At 39.4% G+C, this 24,490-nt stretch overlaps 1 protein-coding gene across 1 annotated transcript in view; it reads right to left on the reverse strand.

Annotated features, from left to right (window-relative positions):
- Positions 1-24,490, reverse strand: part of MYO1B (myosin IB) — a 142,270-nt gene that overhangs the window by 58,178 nt on the left and 59,602 nt on the right. Inside the window, exons 4-7 of the mRNA XM_070956840.1 lie at positions 12,082-12,176; positions 5,789-5,893; positions 2,222-2,268; positions 58-121 (exon numbers count right to left, since the gene is read on the reverse strand). Coding sequence (XP_070812941.1) covers positions 58-121; positions 2,222-2,268; positions 5,789-5,893; positions 12,082-12,176 — 311 coding nt within the window. The remainder of the gene's footprint in view (positions 1-57; positions 122-2,221; positions 2,269-5,788; positions 5,894-12,081; positions 12,177-24,490) is intronic.

The following is a 24,490-nucleotide window of genomic DNA, read 5'->3' on the forward strand; positions in this document are numbered from 1 at the left end:
CAAATAGCTCATAGAACAAACAAACAAAATGTGCTCTAGAAATAAAATACAACTTACAGTTGCTAATGACTCCTCCAAGTGGATCACCTTTAAAATCAAATTCAATGTCCATATATTTTCCCTGGAAAGAGAATACCAAAAAAAAAAAAGAAGAAGAAGATTGAAATGGTTTCTTTGATTTACATGCCAGCATTTTGAGATCATTTAAATGTAAAGAATATTTAACAATATTTAACCATTCTAAATTGTTTGACTTTAAATAAATAAATATTGTATAAAATATTTATCTCATGGCATAAAACAATGTCACCAAATTGGTTTATTGCTAGGTAACTTCTAAAAATCCATATATTCCTTGGAAATTTCTAGGGGTTTCCCAAGAGCAATTCTATCGTGCAGGTTTGATATAAACAGTTACACAAACACACATGCACACAGACCTATGATCCAATGGGATAAGCAAACTGTGCATGGATTTTCTTTTCTTAACCATCAGATTGTAAAGGTTGTTCTTTCAAAATGTTCCTTGTTTTATGGGACTGAAATATGACAGGCTTCATACGTTCATAATAATAGAGATATACAGGGTTAAGAAATATCTGGTGATTCTGATCTGCTTTTCTGTTTGATTTCTGACATCAGCCCTGAAAAGAAAGTTCTGCATAAAATAGCAAGAAGACCTTCTGCAAACATGAGGAGTGGAAACAGATATACTGTAAATGCAATGACTGTAATTTGAAAGGCTGTTCTAAAGTGTGTGAATAGAGTATAAGCATACAGTGAAGTGACAGCCAACAAGTTCATCCTATCTGGGCTTTTTCTTATTCCATTGATTTTATAGACTTGTTCACCACTGGTTTTTCCATTAATTTTGCTTCTCAGAAGCTGGTTGTGAAGCACAGGCATAATGATAACATAACTGTGGAATGTTGTGACCATCAGTTGCACTGTTGCAATTTCGAACGGTCACTAAACAAGCAATTGCTAAGGAGGACTATATGTATTAAGAGCAACATAATGAAGTACCATGTCTAGTACCTGGCTTTGTAAAAATGCACATTTTTGCCATATTCTCCCTCTCTCTCACACACAAACTATTTCTGACATATGGCTTTTAGAGGACCAACTAAGCCAACAATAATCTAAATCTAAACCTAAATTATAATTATGCAGTCAGACAGTCCTAAATTTATCCTGCTATTGGCTAAGATGTGAGGTAATTCTCTGGTCTCCGTGCTGGTACATTTCTCCAAAAGAATGTCCACTTCAAGCACAAGATTCTTCTATAATGCATTTTTCATTCATAAAGCTCTTTTGTTTCAAATCTACTATAGAGAATTTCCCCTTATTATATATCTGTCACTGTACTCTATCCAGTGTCTAACCAAATATATTAACCTAATTTTAAGGAATAACATATAAAATTTGACACAAGTTCATCATATATAGACCAGTTCATTCTCACAGGGAGGGACTACTCAGGATACCGTCAGTCAAATTATGCCGACTGACGACTCCCAGGGGCAGGGCCTTCTCTGTGAGGGCTCCAACCCTTTGGAATGAATTGCCCCCTGAGATACGAAATACCCCTGATCTCCGTGCTTTCCGCTGTACCCTCAAGACCCTGATGTTCTAACAGGCGGGGCTAAACATATGAACATGTGAATGTTTTAAAATGCTATCTAATTTTGGGTTCTATTTAATTGGGCCAAACTATGTTATAATAATAATTTTAATTAGCAATTTTATGATGTTTGTGTATCTATATTTTTTCTTGACTGTACACCGCCTTGAGTCCTACGGGAGAAAGGCGGTATAGAAATATAATAATAAATAAATAAATAAATAAATATGTTTAATTTTCAGTGTTTATGGTATAAAGATATTTCCTAGAATATCTTTAACCATTCTAAATTGAGCAAGAGTCTTGAAAACAGTCACCTACATCTCAGTAAGACAAAGCTGGCTATGACACAGTATTGGGCTAGATTCAATATTACTTTATGAACAGAAGGAAACTGGTATTTACAAATGGAGCCCCAGAAGAATCTACTAGGAAAGAACTATACATATGTAATTTCCTTAACAGAAAGACTAAAGAAAAATAAAACACTAATCAGTATGGAACATTATTTATACACTGCACTGTAGTTCTAACACTTCACTAGTAGTGATCAGTCCTCTGGCCAAATCATTTGCATGTTTTTATTTTGATACTTACAAATCTAGACGAGTTATCATTTCTTACAGTTTTGGCATTTCCAAAGGCTAGTAGGAAAAAGAAAATTAAATATATGCATGATTTAGCAGTAAAGCTGGGCAAATATTAAAAATACGGTTAAGATTGCACCAAATAAGTTGGATAATTCAAAGCAGTCACAATTTTAAAAAGTTTAATATAAGTGGAAATAAAATAAGTAGGAATTTTACACCTTGTGTAACATTCTACGTGCAGCATTTTATTACAATGAAATAGAATCTATTTAAGATATGGTGGCCCATTCATTAATATATCGATAGTTAATAGTTTTCCATTAGTATCTGTTTTTACATCAGAAAGAACTGAATTTGGAATGTTCAGCTTAGAGGACCAAAGAAAATATGTGTGCAATGCACATATAGGTCAAGTCAAGTGGCAGAGAAATAAAGAGAAATAAGGCATACAGGTAGAAGGAAAACCATTGACTAGTAGTGCATTATGTGACTTTCTAGGTTCATACAGCCATAATGGTTTTGCATACAAATATCTCAGGTTCAAAGTCCAATAATTCCAAGTGGGAATGAAAAAGGATCCTGTTTGAAAATCTGTAAAGCAGCCATCCATCAATGCAAAAACAATGCTGAAAATAGATGGGCAAAAATTTGTTTTGGTATAAGGTAACTTTACATGCTCATAAATGGCTCTACATGTAGAATTGAGTTTTTTAAATATACAATTTTATGGATAACTCTTGACAGAGATGAAGGATAAATTCCAAATGGCATGTCCATTGGTATAAACATTATATGAACAAACAGTTAACTCCCAAATTATGCTACCACACACCCAAACCATCATATTATGGAATTATGGGCTATATTTTCCCTGCAAACCATAAAATAAGGAGAGGAAGCATGAACAGAGTATGGATCATGCTTATTCATGTAACATTAAGGCAGAGTTTGGAATGATGTCTGAACTCTACTGTTGTCTATTACACTGACATAATTATTGGTTCACAGGGTTTTTTAAAATGGTATTGTTAATCCTTCCTTCAAAAGAACTAAGACCCAAAGTGAACAAATTAGCATTATCATACTACAAATATGTCCTAAAGAATTAATATGTTCGGTTACTTTGTACTAATTATATTAAACATTCTTATGTTACAAAGGGGTAACTTTGATATTTTTTTTTGGCTTCTGTACATAAGTTCAAATCAACTGGATATTTGAAATGTTATTTCTGCTTCACTAAATTTGGGATTTTGAGGCTTCCCTGGATCAAAGCACTGATGCCAGAAGACAAAGTGCATGCTGAAATAATCATTCTAAAAATTTAATAGAGTGCACAATTCACAAGCAATAAATCATCTTCCAGTCTGCAGGCTGCATATCATTAAGCATGAGGCTAAAACACTAGGACCATTTATATATGCATGCAGAATCAAATACAAATGGTCTATTATAAGAGTTTAGAGGCAAATTCTTTATTTTACCATAAGTTCATTGTTTCCCTATGTTCTTCTGCAGTAGCTGGAATGCAAAACTCAATCACTGGTAACTTAGGCAGACAAATACACTGGACATTTCTGAACAATAATTTCATGCAGTGGCAAAAAATAAACAATGGCATCTAAATAAAGTTATGACTAAAGCAAAAACTGCTCCAACTTGTTCTTTAATAAAACAGATATATTTGTCAACTTTCACATGACAAATAGCTGGAAAGAACACAAACACACATATATACACACACAAAGGGCAATAGATACTGTATTATGACACCATTTATTTGTCAGATGTGAAAATTCATGCAACTGACATAATGCTTTTTACCATGAATATTTCAAAGATGTTAACAGTCTCTGCCTTGAAATAACAGCAAGCACAGAAGTCGTTTCTTACATACACTTTTAACTTCATTCCTGTGCAATTTGGTGTGACATTGATGCCTTGGTATACCCGTGTAACACCTCTCTACTTTGTGAACTGCCCTTTGCTGCTAGTCTGCTTCTGGGTGCAATTCCAGGTGTTGGCTGCCACTTATAAAGCCCTACATGCCAAAGGGCTTGGATAATTGAAGGACTGCTATGGTATCTGTCAGGCTAGTTTGATCGGCCAAGGTTGGTGTGCTCTGGATTCCTTCAATTAATCAATGGCATCTATTGGAAGTGCTCCTACCCTCTGGAATGAGTTTCCTCTTGAGATACAAATGGCTCCCTGCAACCCAATATTTTAAGGATTCTGAAGATGTGACACTTTGCCCAGGCCTTTGACAAGGATGGCTGATGCCCCATTCTTCCTTTTTCATGTCCCTATCTGGGTTTATATCTTTTTTCTCATCTTTGTTCTTTTGCCTTTTGCTGTTCGTGCATTGTCCTTTGTTTTCAAACGTTTTTAACAATTGGAAGTCAGGAAGCATATAAATTTAATAAAGTATTATTAATTATTACTATGTGTAACTTCGTGCTTTTCTGATTTAAAAATTAAACTACCTAAACTGACAGCTAGACAACAAATAACAGTATTCTATAGCTATCAAACAACTGATGGATAAAATTTTAGCTTTGAAATATACATCTTCTGCTGTCAATATTAATTACATTGCTTACTCTGCACTGACTGCCAGGATCAATATTTTCAATTAGGATATAACAGCCTTCAATCATCAGTCCTTATATTAGTTTTTCCCCTTAGCTAACCCTGCCCCAAACCTTCATGTATGTCATATATAGTAAAAATTACCTTAAAAATTTGAGAACATGATATTGCAAAAGCTTCAGTAACTTTATTCCTGCACTGTATTAAAGATTTGGTAACTACTTCAAACAACCCACATAAAAAGTTATGTGAAAAACAGCTTTCCTTTTGGTTTGGCTGATTTTTGACAATGTAAGTGAAAACTCATCCCACTGCCTAGAGGAAAAAATCCCTAAAGAGTGAAGGAAGAATCAAATGTTAGCTACCATAGTAGCTTGTTTCATAGGCCTGCCTGTTGACAAGAGCCTAGACATGTCTTAATTCTTACATAATTATTTATGGTATTTTTATGTACCATTGTTTGTGTTGATTATAAGCAATTTTAGAATAGTCTTATCCCAAAAGGCAGGACATAAACAATAAATAAATGGCAACATGCCTGTTGATTTCACTTAAGTTCAAATGTAGAAGATTAATAAAACATATAATGTGCAAATATGGCATATGTATTACTTTGCAATTTATTGTTTGCAGGTCTGTTTTTCCATTCCTAAAAGCATTCTAATGGCATTATACTTCCAAAAGGGAAACAAAATATTCTTTAAGAACGTTATTTGAATACTGCTTTGCATGTGTAAAAAGAAGAATGCAAAATCACAGCAGAAATTCAAGCTAGGACAAAATATGACAAACTATGAATCAGATAAGGGTAGAATGCAAACAAGAATGTGGGAGTTTAAAGTAGCTATAAGTAAATGTGTTCCTATTGTGAATGTTTTGCAGTACTGAATAATTTATCAGAACCTTAAAATTTGTGTTGTACAAATTTGTAATGTATTATTAATCGTCAACAAATATCGAACAGTGTTAGATACTAGCCTCTTACCTTCAAGCACTGGATTAGATTGTAAAAGTTGTTCTTTTACTTGATTAACTTCTGTTCCCTTGCCACAAACCGCTGCCACATAAGACATGACAAGTTTGCTGGCTTCTATAAGTTATAAAAGAGAGAAAAAAATAGTTATATTCCACACAAAATAATTTATAATACAAAAGCCTGAATGAATTACTTAGATATATAGTAATGCACTTCTCACATTCATCCTTGTTTTGTACATTTATCTTTGTTTATTATTTTGGTAACATTCTGCACCTTTATCAGAGTCACCATGAAGCAAGACATCTATGAATTATTTATTTTGTTTAATATATTTACATCCTGTTTTTTCAGCCAAGAACTCAAGGTTCTTGAGTGATGTCCCGGTGCCTGGAGGCTGTACGGATCTGGATGGGGAGGAACAGACTCAGGCTCAACCCATCCAAGACCGAGTGGCTGTGGTTTCCGACATCCCGATATAGTCAGTTGGTGCCATCACTGACTATTGGGGGCGAGTCATTGGCCCCCACGGAGAGGGCTCGCAACTTGGGAGTTCTCCTGGACTCACAGCTGTCTTTAGAAGAGCACTTGACGGCTGTGGCTGGGAGGGCGTTTTATCAGGTTTGCCTGATTCGCCAGTTGCGGCCCTTTCTGGATCGGGACTCGTTAAATACGGTCACTCATGCCCTCGTCACTTCCCACCTGGACTACTGCAATGCTCTCTACATGGGGCTCCCCTTGAGGAGCACCCGGAGGCTCCAGCTGGTCCAGAATGTGGCCGCGCAGGTGGTTATGGGAGCGACAGGGCGCTCCCATGTGACCCCCCTCCTGCGCGAGCTGCACTGGCTCCCGGTGGTCTTCCGGGTGCGCTTCAAGGTTTTGGTTACCACCTTTAGAGCGCTCCATGGCTTAGGACCGGAGTATTTACAAGATTGCCTTCTGCCACCAGTAGCCTCTCACCAACCAGTACGCTCCCATAGAGAGGGGCTCCTCAGGGTGCTGTTGGCCAAACAATGTTGACTGGCGGCCCCCAGGGGGAGAGCCTTCTCTGTGGGGGCACCCGCCATCTGGAACGAGCTCCCCCCGGAGATACGGAGGATCCCAGACCTGCGCGCTTTTCGCCGTGTCATCAAAACATTTCTTTTTCAGCAGGGCGGCCTGGCCTAACCTCTCTTTTACACTTTTAAATTTTAAAAAAATTTTAAATTTTAAATTTGTCTTAAGAATTTGGGGTGTTTTAAATTTCATTTTCTGGGCCAAATTATTTAATTGTATTTTAATGCTTTTTAACATTTGTATTATATGTATTTTATCTGGCTGTTCACCGCCCTGAGTCCTTCGGGAGTAGGGTGGTATACAAATTCAATAAATAATAATAAATAATAATAATAAAGGTTGCATAAATAGCATATGTTTTTCCTCAGAAAACCATGTACATTAGGTTGGGCTAACAGAGAATGACTGGCCCAAAGTCCCCCAATGAGCTTTTATGGCTGAAGGTTACATCTAATAGAAGCATTTGATAAAAGAGAAAATAGGGAATAGGTCTCCACACCATCTAGTAAGGATTACCTTAATACTCCATTAATGGAACAATACAGCCTTGAAATCAGTAGGATGCCCATCACTAAATGTAATATAACAGCTATCTGAACATTCAAGAACATAACTAAATTTTAGGTTTTGATTCTGCATCTATTTTTGCTGCCTTTTACTGAGTTACTAAACCCATATCAAAGTCTAGTTAGACTGCTGGACCATAATATTGAGAATTATCTATCTTTAAAGAGCTAATCTGGTATAGTGGTTAAGGCACCAGGCTAAAAATCAGGAGACTGTGAGTTCTAGTTCCGTCTTAGGCACAAAGTCAGCTGGGCGCAGTTGGGCCAGTCACTCTCTATCAGCCCTAGCAAGAAGGCGGCAATCACAAACCATTTCCAAATATCTTTGCCAAGAAACTCTTATGGACCAGTCCAGGCAGTCCAGGAATCAATACTGACTCAAAGGCAGGGGGAAAAAAGCCTTCAAAGAGAGGAATATTTCTGCTCGGCAATCTTCAACCATTTGAAGAATGTGCTTAGAGAAGCAAAGCCTCCTTAAGGCCACATTCCTGTTCTATCAGGAAGAGCTCACTGTGTCCTTATAGCTGAGGAGGTCATTTAGATGGCATCTGAGGTAACTCCTGTTGTTTCTCCCTTCTTTTTCCTGATTTATTGCTCCCTTAGATTTGGTTTGCTAGGTTTTATTGCTATTTAATTATATTGATATATATATTTCTCCTCAAGCTTACTTGCCTTGTGGATCCTGCTAGTTGGAAAGGTAGACTGATAGAACTTTGAATAAAAATAAAAAATAGACTTCTGGGGAAAATGTTGGACTGAAGACAGATTCATGAAGAGGAGCGGGTACTTGCAATTGTGACCATCATTGGGAGCAAGTAGATTGGCTCCTTTAACTCCCACTGGGTAAAGAGAGGATGTTCTTCTTAAGGTTGTTCCTCACCTTTTCAAAGAATACTAAGATCATATACTTCCCTTGCTAATCACCTGTAGCTTATTAACTGCTTCAAAATAATCAGGCAACTTCAAAGTGACGAGACTGTTAATACTGGATGAGTGCTTTGAATCTTTAATATAAGAAAATGAAGATCTAACTTTATAATCTTTAAGAATTTAAAATAAACAGCAAAAAAGTAAGACAAGGTTTGCCTATAGAAAGCTTTAAATGGATTAAGAGCGCAGGAAAAGTTGGAATATTGGATTTTGAGCATTAAAACTTTGAAATTAATCTTAAAGACTAAATGCATTTTTGTGGGGAGGAAAAACTGTTTTTGATATTGGAGACATAACAAGACAAGTAACTTATAATAGAATTCAAAGATATCTTTGAGGAACTGTATCAAGAACAGCACTAAGTTTTTTAATCAATTGTTGTGTATGTTGTGTCTTCTTGGGAACAGTCTGTTATCAGAAGACGATATTACAGAAAAAGACATGCAACAAAATCCACCCAAGAACAATCTGAATGAGACTTTGAATAAGAATTTGTCATCAGATATTTAAAAGAATGGATGCACCTCCAGTAATTAAAAAGGAAATAAAAGTGATGATCCCAGAGAACAATTGGAATGATTGCTTTTTGTTTTACAAAATTACAAAAGAGGCTGTTTATAGTATGGAAGAAATTATTCACAACTATAATACAAATACAAAATCCAGGGTTTAAATGGGACATGTTGTCATTTTGCCTGATTTTTTTTGGGAGTTAACATAAGAACTGGAAAAAGGCGGCATATGTTGGATTTGCTTATATTTAATATGGAGTTTAAACTTCCTTGTTACAATTATTTTATTTATCCTAATTTGATAGCATTTAAATCTATATTTGTCTTTATACTTACAGTAACAAAGGTTTGTGAATTTGTTTTCTTTAAAGGAGAAATTATCCCTTTGTTATGTTACATTGTAGTCTTTTGTTTATATTAGGAGACTAGGATTATTTTACATTTGCTAAATGTGAATTTGTTTAGAGTTGCAATGTGGAATGTTTATTTGAATGGGACATGTTATTTGGGGCGATTTTCTTTGGAATTGTTGGTATTTGGAATGGAAAATGTTGCATATTGGAATTTGTCTTTTTTAAGGAACAGATTATTATTATGTTAAATCTTGTTTTCGGTTTTTGTTTACCCTAACAATATTAAGACCATATTATACCTTTTAGATGTAGTTTTGCTTACAACTAAGAGTTAAGATGTGGAATGTTGAGTTTAACCTGGTTAACTAAGATTAGTATTTCAGAGTTCTGATTGGACCTTTTACTGATAATTGGATTGGAGAAGGGATTACAAACATTATTCTACTAACAAACTTTTGAGTTGCAAACTTTTGCCAATATGAATAAACCTGTTTGCACCTGGAAGTTGGAGTAGTGGACAGGTTTATTTGTATTGGCAAAATACATTTACGGAGCACCATACCCCTGGGACATTCTACACTGGTGCAACACCAGTGTACCATCGACCATGGTATCATGCTGCACCGGCTGGAAGAGTTGGGGGTGGGAGGCACCGTATTGCGGTGGTTCTCCTCCTTTCTCTCTGACCGGTCGCAGTTTGTGTTGGCAGGGGGGCAGAGGTCGACCTCGAGGCCTCTCGTCTGTGGAGTGCCGCAGGGATCAGTCCTCTCACCCCTTCTGTTCAACATTTATGTGAAGCCGCTGGGCGAGATCATCCGTGGCTTCGGGGTGAGATACCATCAGTACGCTGATGACACCCAGCTGTACATCTCCACCCCAGGCCACCCCAACAATGCCCTTGAAGTGATGTCTCAGTGCCTGGAGGCTGTGCGGATCTGGATGGGGAGGAACAGACTCAAGCTCAACCCTTCCAAGACTGAGTGGCTGTGGCTCCCGGCATCCTGATATAGTCAGTTGACTCCATCACTGACTATTGGGGGCGAGTCCTTGGCCCCCACAGAAAGGGCTCGCAATCTGGGAGTCCTCCTGGATATGCAGCTGTCCTTGGAGGAACATCTGACGGCTGTAACCAGGGGGACCTTTTATCAGGTTCGCCTGATTCGCCAGTTGCGGCCCTTTCTTGATCAAGATTCCCTGTGCACAGTCACTCACGCCCTCGTCACCTCTCGCCTTGACTACTGTAATGCTCTCTACATGGGGCTCCCCTTGAGGGGCACCCGGAGGCTCCAGCTGCTCCAGAATGCAGCAGCGCGGGTAGTGATGGGAGCAGCATGGCGCTCCCATGTAACACCGCTCCTGCGCGAGCTGCACTGGCTCCCGGTGGTCTTCCGGGTGCGCTTCAAGGTGTTGGTTATCACCTTTAAAGCGCTCCATGGCATAGGGCCTAGCTATCTTCGAGACCACCTGCTGCTACTGACGACCTCCCAGTGACCCGTGCGCTCCCACAGAGAGGGCCTCCTCAGGGTGCCATCAGCCAAACAATGTAGGCTGGTGACTCCCAGGGGGAGAGCCTTCTCTGTGGGGGCACCTACCCTCTGGAATCAGCTGCCCCCAGAGATAAGGAGAATCCAAGACCTCAATGCCTTCCGCCGTGCCCTTAAAACACACTTTTTCCAGCAAGCCGGGCTGGCTTAGGAAGAAATTTTTTTAAATTTTTAAATGTTTAATTGGTTTGTGGTTTTTTAAATTTTGGGCCAAATTTATATAGATTTTAATTGTTTTTAATATTTGTATTTCATGTTTTTAATTCTGGCTGTGCACCGCCCTGAGTCCTCAGGGAGAAGGGCAGTATATAAATTGAAAATAAATAAATAAATAAAAAAATAAATAAACACACTGCACACAAGCGGCAGTATCGTAGCAAAACAGGTCCAGTGAGCACACACAAAAACTCAGTACTGGTAGTCCATGACTTACAACAGTTACAGTTTATGACTTACAACAATTTATTTAGTGGCCGTTCAAAGTTACAATGGCACTGGAAAAAAAAGTGACTTATGACTATTATCATGGTCACATGATCAAAATTCAGACTTTTGGCAACTGACTCATATTTATGGCAGTTGCAATGTCATATGATCACCTTTTGTGACTTTCTGACAAACAAAGTCAATGGGGAAGCCAGATTCACTTAACAACCATGTTACTAACTTAATTGCAGTGATTTGCTTAAGAGCTGTGGCAAGAAAGATTAAACTGTGTCAAAAAAAAGTCTTAAAATGGGGCATAACACACTTAACAACTGTCTTATTTGGCAACAGAAATTTTGGGGTCAATTGTGGTTGTAAGTTGAGGACTATCTGCATAGAGTTTAGGTACCCAGTTTATCCTCTTGTACTCTTTTTCACTGTAGGACTAGTAAAGCTGGAGAGATAGAATTCCAAGAACATAAGGTTCACTCACTTCATTATCTCTTTCTCTAGAATCTTTCTAGCATACAGCCTCACTTGTGCTGACCTTCTTTTGCCTAGTCTGTTTTTCATATGCTATCCAAGATTTGCACACCTTTGTCAGTTCCAACATTTTTATGTTTCCTTAACCATGAGCCTTGATGTCCCACATTACTGTCAGTATTTCATCTTTCCAGCTCCAACCTACGCTCCATCAGCAGTAGACCCCCAGTCTTCTGAACAAAAAGGGCTCCACTATCTTTTGCAAAACAGACCTATGAGCTGAATAATAATGAAGTGTGGAACTCTGGAACTGTGGAAGCTGTCACCGTAATATGGCTAGTCAAAGTCCTAGATTTACAAGATTGACTTGAGAAAAGAGCGCACATGTTAATATCTTAGAACTGATAAATGATCTAATAATAGATATATTACCTGTTTTTCCAGCTCCACTCTCTCCAGTTATAAGTATACACTGATCTTTATCCTGGTCTCTCAACGATCGATATGCTTCATCAGACAGGGCAAAACTATAGAATAAAGTACGACATATTAAGCTATCCAGGTCACATTCAGTGTTACTCAAGCACCAAAATGTTTAAACACATCAACAACTTTTATTGATAAGTTAATATAAAACTGTACAAATTACAGTGGAACTTTTGGCTGTTACAAAGGTGCCTGTATTCTTTTCTTACATATTGCTCATAAACACTGGAAGATGAAACTGTAATTTCTGTACATTAACTGTAACTCATTTACTTCATATATGCAATGGAGAAGTTGGCTATTGGCTCATATTAAAATGATAGTAAGAGATGACGGGAGAGTAGTCTCAAAAATCTAAATATATCATATTACCTTTTTACAGGAAATGATAGCAATCAGAAGGCATACTTATCTATTCTCCCTGAAATCCGTATCTCTCATTCAACAGGAAAAATTATGATGAGATATGATACACAAACATCATACCAACCAGATCTAGGATGTAAAATGTCAGCCAATGGTATTTTTCATTATCAGTTCCAAAAATGGGATAGTACAGTTCCGGAAATTCAAATTTGGAAGCGAAAATACTGTGCAGTAAGAGCTAACGTTGTACAGTAGAATATATTATAGCTGCAGCTGTAGCAAGTCATCAACACTATTCCTAGACCTCCCTTAGCTCATCATTAATACATGCTTCAGTTATAGAATTCATATGGAATTATACACTAACATCTAAATCTAAAATATTTTAAGCAGCAGCATTTAGTTACTTAAATTCATTGCTCGCTTAACGTCAGTAATATATTAACCAGTATGTTTCAGTGCTATACTGAGATTACTTACATTAATTGTCTGAGATATTGCCTAACACACTTAGGATGTTGAGACTCTATAGCAGGGGTCACCAACCTTTCGGACCTCAGGGACCACTAAATTCATAATTTTAAATCCCACAGACCACTAATATGAATTTTTTAAAAAAAGATAAATAGTATTTAGTGCAATTTAGTGCAAAATAAAAAATGCAAATAATTTTTCTGCGGACCACCAAAATTTTCCCACGGACCACTGGTTGGTGACCACTGCTCTATAGTACTATAGAGTACTACAACATGAAAGTAATTGTATATCTGGAACATCATCCCCTCAGAGATGAGACTGGCCCCCACTCTAACACTCTTTTGGAAGGTCCTGAAGACGTGGTTCTGTCAGCGGGCCTAAGGAACCCAGAGCAGGATGGAGCCCATTAAATGGCTAGTATGAATGTGTGTTGTCGCCGGAGTGGGGGATTATTATTTTATTATTTTTCTTTTTATTCTTTGTATTTCTTTTATATGGTATTTTTGTATCCTTGTAAGCCACCTTGAGTTGCCATGTGCGAGTAGGTGGCAATATAAATTTTCTAAATAAATATGTCAAGCACAAGAAACAAGATCCAGAATAGAGTTAAAGTACTAAGAGTTTATTTTGTGCTCCTTATACATACAAATCTGATCTACTAATGGTCAAGGCAAATTCACAGGGGGTTGGATTTAGATCCATGTGGGAGTGGAGTGATTCCAAACTGATGAAACATTTGACCCTGCCTTCAGACTCAGTCTGGTCTCCTACAATATATATCCATAAGCATGAAACCTTCACACTTGAATAACAAATTCTTCAAATAAATGAATGGTTTTAAACATTACACATCACAACAGGGGGAATAAAATTATAATCTAAACAAAATAAGAGACATAAAGTATAGTTGAAAATTAAGCCAAGATAGTAAGAAACAATATTTTTAAAATTCTTCATGTATTTTTCACCCTTTGAAATACCATGAACCTTGTTCATGGCACATAAAACAACCTGTAACATCTGTCATCCTCAAGTAAAAGAATTTCCAAAAATTATATTTACATTAAGAAATGTTCCACATGGGGTAGGATGCAGAATGACTTATCTGGAAAAGTTCTACCGGCAATATATATATATTAATAATCACAAAATAAGAACATCTTTCTGATAAGAACTCTTAGCAGTCTTTGGCTCAAAAGGCTGAGTTAAGTTGGATTTAATTAGTTATTGAATGACCAGGAAATCCCAGGGCTATTGTCTAAACAAAAAAAATTAATAAAATCCCAGACCAAAAAAGTCCAGACATGATTTCTGGAAATTCATGGATTCTAGGAATTCTGGGAATTGAAGTCCACACATCATAGAGTAGCTGGCTAGGAAATTCTTCCACACAATATCTCCAAGGTTGAGAAACACTGTCCTGTGTGATTGGCTGTGGGCTATTTTAAATTTTACTGCTCTATTTTATGAGATCAACTTCGCATTGGTGACAGGAAGGGCATCTGGCCAGTAATCACTCAGCTCCATTCAACTGCCCAGACTCCACTCCAACAAAGGATTATGGGGTCATTAAAAGATGATGAATTATGATTTTTAATTTTTTTAATGGTTTGAGATTTGTAATTATGGCAGTGTATAAGTATTGGGAAGGAATAAATTGAATAAAATCCCAGATAAAAAACTAGACAAATCATTTCCAAAAAAAATTGTATTTAGCATTATTTAAAACTGCTAATAAAAATGCAAGTAAGTATAAATGCTGTAGTTCAAACTATTCCATTTTACAAAAAAAAAAAAAATCAAAACCATATTTAAAGGGAATAAAACAGTTAATGGTTAAGAAATTATATCTTTCTTTACTGTCAGCAGCCTGTTACAATATATAGTGACTTGAACAACTAGCAACGAAAACCACCAGTATTTTTGAATGGCATTGTTTATTTGAGAAACTCCTTGGATACAAATTATGTCCAACTTTCTTTACCAATATTCATTCTTAGGCTGACTGAAAGCAACATTTAGTTCATATCTATGAACCGTGCATCAAATTTACTGATTCTATATGGAGACCTTTGTATTTTCACCTTAACAACCCTAACTTGACTAACCCTAACAGTTTTGCACTGAAGTCATTTATAGATTTTGATTATCATCCTGCAGAGTACTGTATGCAACCACCCAGTTTAATTGCACTTACCGACTCTATTAACATAAATTAAGACATTTAATTAGTTCAGCACTCTAGTGGAGCAAAAAGAAATCTTATCAAAGTTTCATCTGGAAAGAATGACAGTGACTTAGCAGATGAACAGCATTATCAGCTTAAATCTCTCTTTCATTTTATATCTAACATTTAGAAGCAGTTCTTATCTCTCTTTTTTCATTTTCTGACATCACTATCACAAACCTATTATAAGAATAGCATCATGGGTTCTGTGGAAATGAAGTGCGATAAATTTAACTTTCTGCTGTGGTAATTTTACTTCACCATAAATTTTGCCATAATCAAATCAAATCAGTTCATTACAGACCTGAGGCTATATTAAACTTTGCCATAAATTTCAATAGTTTCAAACTGAATTTATTCAGAGAAATAAATTTTATTTAATTTTTAAATCCAAGGTACATGCATTTATTTGTTTGTTTGTTTCCCACCTTTATTATTTTTACAAATAATTTAAGACAGTGAACATATACAACATACCTTCCTTCTCCTTTTTTTCCCCACAACATCCTTGTAAGATGAATTGAGTTGAGAAAGAGTGACTGGCCCAAGGTCACCCAACTGGCATCTACAGCCAAGATGGGACTTGAACTCAGTCTCCTGCTTTCTAGCCTGGTGCCTTAACAACTAAACAAGTAGTCCCCAACCTTTGCCGCTTGGTGGCCCGGCACGGGGGTGAGGAGGAGAAGAGAACCGGGTCACATGAGTGGTGGGCTGGCACATGGGCACATGCACAGCTCCACTCATGCAAGAGAAAAGTCTTTGGGGCACCCCTTGCATAAGTGGAGCTGCATACATGCACCAACCTGCCTTTTGTGTGGCCTGGTTCTGAATAAGCTACGGCCCAGTAGTGGGCCGTGGCCTGGGGTTTCGGGAATCTGGCACTAGACCGAATTGATTCAGCCTTGGAGTGATCTAAATATTGTCTCATCCCATTTTAAGCCTTCATTTGGTTGAAATCGGATTTCATTTTAGCCACTTTAGTATTGTTATAGAACGATTATCTCATTGAAACATCTCTAGTAGCAGGGTGGATTTGATTTAAATCGAGTTGATTTAAATCACAATTTAAATCATAATTTAAATCACTAGTAAAAAGGCTTGATTTAAATCAACTCAATTTAAATCATAATTTTTAAAGAGCAACTGTCATCTCTGCTACTCCTTTGACCCACTGTTAACTCACCGATAGTCCCAGTGTTGCAGAATATACAGCCTCATGCTACATAACTAAGCTCCATTTCATGCTGAATAAACTAAATTATTTATGTATCTTAAATAGAAAACTAGCTTACAATAGATTTTTACCCCAAAAGTTTTTTATTAAAATAAATTCAATAAAAATCAAAAAAATCCAATTTAAATAAAAAAAATCCGATTTAAATAAAAAAATCTGATTTTTGATTTTTTTTAAAAAATCATTGATTTTTATCCACCCTGTCTAGTAGTAGTGTTCTGATTTCTTCATCCCTATGAAACACATATGGCTCGGCATTAGATTGAAAATATCTCAAGATTTACAATTTATTTTGGATAATTACTATGATTTCTTCACACATTGGACAACTTCATCAGGCACTGTCCTTAAGAATCTTGGACTAGAATTTGAGCTAATAAAATTTAATTCTACAGGTTTCTTCCTCAATCCCCTACCTGTGTGAAAGGCTCCAGAGGGTAATCAACATGAAGTCTGCTACCTCCATATGCTGTTGAAACCACACAGAATCCCATTTAGAAAGTGGTAATCACTTTTTAAAATAATGTCAGAGTTGGCCTAAGAATGGGAATTATTCCGTGGTAGAAAGAGGAACAATGGATTCTAAAGGGACAACATTCTGCAAGGAATTTCTAATAATCAGCAAATGTGAGTATTCATCTCTAAGTATTAAATGGATCTATTAGAGTAACCTTATTATAAAGGAATCACCTGAGTTTGTCACTAACTTCAAAACAATACAACTCACCACCACTTTCATCTCCTTATTACCGACACAATCCAAATCCACTCTCACAAATACAAGTATCAATAATGAAAAAGTGTCAAATGGTATTTTAAATTTCATAAGATATATGAAAGGCTCAAATGAGAATTGACATCTCATATGCAGAATAGCCCCTGAAGAGTGATCTAAAAACAATAATAGTGGGGAATCCTTTCAATTTGCTTTTTTTACTTCATGGAGCCAACTCAGAATGTCAACACTTCTGTTTAAAATTTATAGATGACTTTAACTATGCAAATACATTTCAACAGTATCCAACCACCTTTTCTGTTATAATTCACCGTACTCTTAAAAAAATCTATTCCAGAAGCAAAGTGAAATCTTAGTTTGAAATCTAATGAAGCTTGAACAATTGTAGTAAAAAACAACAACAAAAGAATACAATAGACTCCAATGCAAGAAAGTATTTTGCAGACATGCACAAAGCTTTTAGGATTCTCTCCCCTAATTTCTTGGATTAGGGAAACTCTTTGGATTAAATTACAAATCTCAAGGATATTGTCTGTACTTTAAATCATTGAGAAGCAGATAGAAAGGAGTAGTGAATTTTCCAGGCACAATCACCACTACAGGAAAGGCTGAAAAGAAATAATCACATTTAATTAGATTTGCTTTGTATTTAGATGAAACACCAAGAATTTGAGTAACTCTAGTTCATATAAACTTTCCCCCCCAAAATTGGAGTCATCTATAGACAGAGCACTAATGCTACCTCAACTGCAAACTACTGGCGGCAGCCGCAACCATCTTCTCCAGTCTGGTGCTCATGAGGAGATGTGACTGGAGAATGTTGGAGCATAAACAGTAGAGAAAGTGTATACTGAACAGGAAAATCCAAAATTGTAAGATTCTAACTTGGATCTAGAAAGAGGTTTTACTTATTTAATTTCCAAATACCTATTGGACATTGGACAAAACACCCATTGGAAAAAAAGTGTCCCTTCCAAAACAGCTATTAAGTACTATACTGGTCCAGGTTTTGGGCTGGCACTGTAGCCCAATGTCAACCACAGAAGCTCACTGGGTCATTTTAGCCAGCTACTCTTCTTAGCCCTCTACCCCACAGGATTGTTTTGTGGGAACAACAAGAAAAAGTAACACTGTAAATGCTGTTTTAAAGACAAGGCTGAATATAAGCCTAGGAAGCATACAAATAAAAATATGCATTTAAGAGCAGAGAAACAAACAAACCCAACCACTAAAACCAAACATAAAATTCTAAAATCAATCATGTGTGAAAATTAAGAACTCACTAACAGTTCTAGGCCATGTGCCTATTGCCAATTACTGAAAATGCATGTCTTCAGAGTCCTTCCATAGGAATTCAAAGATAAGAAAAGGCATAGCCCATCTACAGTATAAGTGAATTCAGTTAAAATAGTATTGCCAAACAAAGAAATATACTTTGTTTTCATGGCTGCCAATTTTATTGATCTTAGAAGCTGATAAATAAAAAGAGCCTCAGGGTCAGATTTACACATTGGATTATTTATATGGAGTGCAAATAATCCCCCCTTTTGTTTATCTCATATTTCTTAGGTATTTTTTATTCGTATGAATTAAGATGACCATGGATAGTGTGGATATGTTAATTTCTGTACAATTAGCTGCATCCTGCAGCACCATATACCAATAGGCCTAAATAGTCACAGAGCGTGTAAAACTTAAGACAAAGTGGCCAACAATGATGAAAGGCCAAACCTTAATCCAAGATCATGAAATTCTTCAACCCTGCTATCATCTGAAACAGTCTTTGATTCTTACATCTTAATCAGGTATGGCAAATATCCTTCAGACTTCTTTTGATGTACACAATAAATGAGATTTACATGTCTTTGGCAAATCTTCTGAATTTTACAGAGCCAATTATATAGAACGTTTATTTCTGCCATCCTAGCCCAAAAGCATACCTGATTAGCATTCCAAATTCTACAAAAGAAAAGTTCCATGCCAGAGTACAACTACAAGCAACACAACAGATTCATATCTGTTAGCATTAGCAGTTCATAACCAGAATGCATGTATAGATCTTTTATTTATTTCCACATCAAGACCTAAGGACACCTTTGTCCTCCTTTGCTTCTTAATTGAATCCTAGCTTTTCAAACAAGGTATACCTTCATGTAAATGTTTAATTCATATTAACAACTCTATCAGACATAATCTATCCCCCACACTCATCTTTCTTTCCCCTCCAGCTCTGACACTATTATTTTGAATTTGAAAATGAATGTTGGGCTTACCTTGAACGTTCCATCTATGTGCACTACTAAAGAGTCCAAGCGTGGGTTCATTTCGGTCTGTTGTGACGCCACTGAGTTGAAATTTCTTTGGCCACGCCTTCCTCCTTCCGGCCGAGCCTCAGTTTTTTCAACAAAACCGGAACCAGGGAAGATGCCATCAATTTGAAGAACCGGCCACTCCTGGACCCCGGATCAGCACAAGCCAGGGTGGGATTTGGACTCTCTAGCAGTGCACATAGATGGAACGTTCAAGGTAAGCCCAACGTTCAATCTCCTGTGTACTGCTTGGAGAGTCCAAGTGTGGGATATACCCAAGCTAAGTTGAAGTAGGGTGGGAAGCAGATCGGTCCAGGGTCCCCTCGGCCGGCAGGACTATCTGTAAGACACGCCGCCTCAGCTGATGCGAACTGATCCAGCTTGTAGTGCTTCACGAACGGTGAAGGGGAAGTCCAAGTCGCGGCTCTGCAGATGTCCAAAATGGATGCTTGCGTAGCCCAGGCAGCCGAAGTGGCCGCACTACGAATAGAGTGTGCCGTAATGCGCCGTGGCACCAAACAGGCTTGGTGTTCATAAGCTAAGGCAATGCATGCCTTGAGCCAATGGCCAATGGTAGATGGTGATACCTTTTTCCCCATCAACGTGGGCTGGAACGACACGAACAAGGCCTCTGACCATCGAAAGGATGCCGTCCGCTTGACATAATACCTCAAGGCCCAGCGCACATCCAACGTATGCCAGCGCTTTTCTGTCAGATTTCTGGGATTAGGGCAAAAGTCCAGTAGAATAAGTTCCTGTGCCCTGGGGAACCAGGAATTAACTTTTGGTACAAATGTAGGATCCAAGCGAAGAATGACATGGTCCGGATGAAAGATGCATAAATCCTGGCACACCGAAAGCACCGCCAGTTCAGAAATTCTGGGTGCAGAAGTAATAGCCACCAGAAAGACAACATTAAAGGTGAAGAGTCTGAGCGTAGTAGTCCGCAAGGGCTCAAAAGGAGGTGAGGTAAGCACCTGCAAGACCAGTGACAAGTCCCAGGTCGGGTAGCGATGAACAACAGGAGGTAACAAATTGGCAGCTCCTTTCAAAAAGCTACTGACCTTAGGATGGTGCGAAAGCGGAACGGATCCCTCACCTGGCAAAACCGTCACCAAAGCTGCAACCTGTCGACGCAGCGTATTAGTGGAAAGCTTCTTTTTCAGACTGTGCTGTAGAAAGGCCAGGACTTGTGGAACCGTTGCAGCCGTCAGAACCAAATTCCCTCTAGCGCACCATCGACAAAACGCCGCCCAGGTGGCTTGATAGATGCGAACTGTTGACTGTTTCCTAGAAGCTAGAATGGTGGAAATTATCTCAGAGGGATAGTGTTCCTTCCGGAGAGCCTCCCGCTCAATCGCCAGGCGGCTAACTTGAGCCACTGAGGATCCGGATGCTGAAGGGCGCCCTGATTGAGGGAGAACCGGTGTGATGGTAATATCCAGGGATGCTGTGTTGACAGCAACATGAGGTCTGCGAACCATGGACGTCTCGGCCAATATGGTGCCATTAGTAACACCTCAGCCTGTTCCTCCAGGATCCTCCTGATCACCCTCTGAAGTAAGGGGATTGGAGGGAAGGCATACAGCAACTCGGTTGGCCATGGGCAACGAAGGGCATTGACCCCTTCGGTCGCTGGAGTCCAAAATCTGGTGAAAAACCAAGGCAGTTGAGTATTCTGTGAGGTAGCAAATAAGTCCAGAGTCGGGCCCCCAAAATGAACTGTGATGAGATGAAATATGTCCGGGTGAAGGCGCCATCTGGACTGGTCTATTGTTGTCCAGCTCAACCAGTCTGCTGTCGAGTTGGTTGTCCTGGCGATGTGCTCTGCCCTCAAGGACCGAAGATGTCGCTCCGCCCAGAGACACAGCTTTCTCGCTTCACACATGAGTGCCTTCGAACGAGTGCCCCCTTGGCAGTTGACATGCGCCTTGGCCGTGACATTGTCCGTCAGCAGAAGAACATGTTGATCTGACAGCTCTGTTTGAAATTGTCGAAGTGCCAGGTGTGCAGTTCTCAGCTCCAGCCAGTTGATATCGTTGTGGAGATCCTCCTGAGACCAACGACCTTGTGTCACAGTGGACCCCAGATGTGCTCCCCAGCCAAAGAGGCTAGCGTCCGATGTCAGTACCAGTCTGGGAGGATCCCGAAATAGACATCCTTTCTCCAAAGCCTTCGATAGCCACCAATCCAAGGAGCGCAGCACCTGTGGAGGAGCCCTGATCCTGCCCAGTGAGTTGCTGCGCCCTGACTTCTGACTGGGTAGGAGGAGCCATTGTAGGGCCCTGGTGTGCAATCGAGCCCAGGGAACTATGGCCAGGCAAAAAATCATTTTCCCCAACAGTTGGGAAAGAAGAAGAAGGGACACTGAACCTGATGTCTGAACCTGCCTTATCAGTTGTCTTATACTGTCCCTGCATTCCAGAGACAGAAACACCTGGGACAATTGGGTGTCTATTACTGCCCCCAAATGGATCAGTCTGGTAGACGGAACCAGATGGCTTTTCTCCCAGTTTACTGAGAAGCCGTGATCCTGTAGAGTCTGAATGGTAAGCCGAAGGTCCTGCTCTGCCTGACTGACGGATGATGACTGAATCAGCACATCGTCTAGGTAGCACTGTAGACGGACTGGATGGGCCTGCAAACGTGCTGCCATCACGTCCAGTAATTTGATGAAGGTGCGTGATGCTGATGACAGGCCAAAGGGAAGGGCCCGGTATTGCCAGTGGCAGCCCGCAAAAGCAAACCTGAGAAACCTCCTGTGGGAAATCCTTATGGGCACATGGAGGTAGGCCTCTCTGAGATCTATCGATGTTAAGAAATCTCCTTGTCTGAGACCGCCCAGGATCGAATGCAGTGAATGCATTTTGAACCTCCTGTATTTTATATGAATATTGAGGTCTTTCAAATTCAATATTGCCCGTTGGCCCCCCGAGCTCTTGGGAACTAGAAAGAGTATGGAGTAAAACCCCAAACCCTTTTGACCAATCGGTACCAGTTCTATGGCTGTGATATCCAGCAAGTGCTGAATTTCGGTCTCCATCATGGCCCTCTTGGTGGCCTCCCTGGGCACTGGACACTGAATGAAATGATGAGGGTTAGGGTTAGGGTTGGAACAAAATTCTAAAGTTAGTCCAAGAGTCACAGTTTGCAAGGCCCACGCGTCCATGGTGGTATCCCTCCACTGGTTGGCAAACATCTTTAACCTGCCGCCAATAGGGATGTGAGCCCAGGAATCACTTGGAACGGCGGTAGGGGCGTCCCCCTGAACCCCTGTAGGGGTGCCTGGACTGTGGCTGCCGAGATCTGTCTCGGAATCCAGACTTGTCCTGAAATCTGTCACCTCCATGGAAATATGGTCTCTGAGACTGGGAGGCGGGGAATCCCGCCTCCGTATTCCGAAAGGGCTGCCTACGGTAATAAGGAGTTGGTCTCCTATCATATTTCCTAGACAGTTGAGGTAGCACCTTCCTCTTGTCTTTCCCTTCCACCAGGATGGGATCTAACACATCTCCGAACAGTTGCTGTCGTTTAAAGGGTGCAGCAGCCAGATGCCCTTTGGACCTGGCATTAGACACATTAGACACTACAGCCGTAGAGGCAAATTTTGCAGCAGCAATAGAGGCATCTGCCATGTATTCTGTTGCTGCAATCAGCTTACTAAGATCTTGCTGGAGGCGGAGATCCTCTGGGGAAACCCTGGCCTGAAGCTGCTTGAACCATAGAAGCAATGTTCTGGACATAAAGGAAGCCGCTGTAGCGGTTCTAATCGCCCAAGCCGTAGCCTGGTGGGTCTTACATGTGGCCAAATCCGCCTTTCTATGACTTCAACCCCTCAGCGGTATCAGAAGGGAGAATAGCAGCTGAAGCTAAATTGGTGAAGGGAGAATCCACTGTAGGAATGTGGAGAAGTTCCTCAAATACCTTCTCCACTAAATACATCTTTTTATCCATGCCACTAGGTGGTGAAACAGATATAGGATGCTCCCATTGCCTTTTGATTGTATCTACAAAAAATTGTGGAGAGGGAATAACCTCTTGAGTAGTGACCTGTTTTGAAAACAGGCTAGCACAAAGATCCTGGGAATCCTTAGGAGCTGATTTGTCCACCTGGCCCATATTAACAGTCATCTTTGCCTTAAGTAATAAGGTTCTGAAAAGATGAGGGCGGAACAAACCAGAGTATGCTGTCTTATCCTGAGCAATGCCCTCATCACCTGACGTCTCAAATTCATCTAATTCCTCCTCACCTTCCAGCGAAGCCTCACTGTGAAAGGATGGAGTGTCATGATAGGATTCTTCCCTGTAATCCCTATGCCTATGTGACTGATGAGGAACAGGATCTGCTCTGGATGGCCCTGGATGGGAAGGAGCCAAAATTCCCCTCTGGGCCAGCGCCTCATCAATGCCCTGGATAATGATTTGCACAATGGCATAACGTAATTCTGAGGATAAACTTTGTTGTGCTGGCTCCTGAGGGCGGAGACCCGCTGCTGTGGGCGTAAAGGTAGCAGAAGGCACAGCGCACTGTCTGCCTGGCACCTGAGAAGAATCAGAAGGAGGCTGAACCGTGGGCAAGACATAACCCTCCTGAAAAGGAACTGCTTGAAACCCATGTTGTTCCTGAATAATAATGGGAGACCAGTTAGGTATCTCCTCTTGTACTTCCTGAGTTTGTAAAACAGTGGGAAAAATATGAGAAGTCTCACCCTAATCCCTGGAATCCACAGGAGATTTGGGGGCTGTAGCCTGTTGCTGAGCCTTTGCAAAATGCTTTTCCAAGGCTTTTTGCCTTCTAAGTGCATCCTTTTCAGCTGCTACAGAGGAAGATTTAGACTGTTTAGCTTGGGTGTTAACAGAAGGCTTGCTGGATCTCAATCTAGGCTTGTTAGTTAGAGCATTCTGGCTGAGGTTGAGGTGTTGAAGATGCCTCAGAATCACTGCTATTGGTCATAATAGCCACAATTTGAGGATTTCAAACCAAGAAAATTAAAGACAATAAAGGA

Source organism: Pituophis catenifer, unplaced genomic scaffold (assembly GCF_029215685.1).
Source record: "Pituophis catenifer annectens isolate HBS135680 unplaced genomic scaffold, rPitCat1.0.hap2 SCAF_1, whole genome shotgun sequence".
In the NCBI taxonomy this organism is placed as follows: Eukaryota; Metazoa; Chordata; class Lepidosauria; order Squamata; family Colubridae; genus Pituophis; species Pituophis catenifer.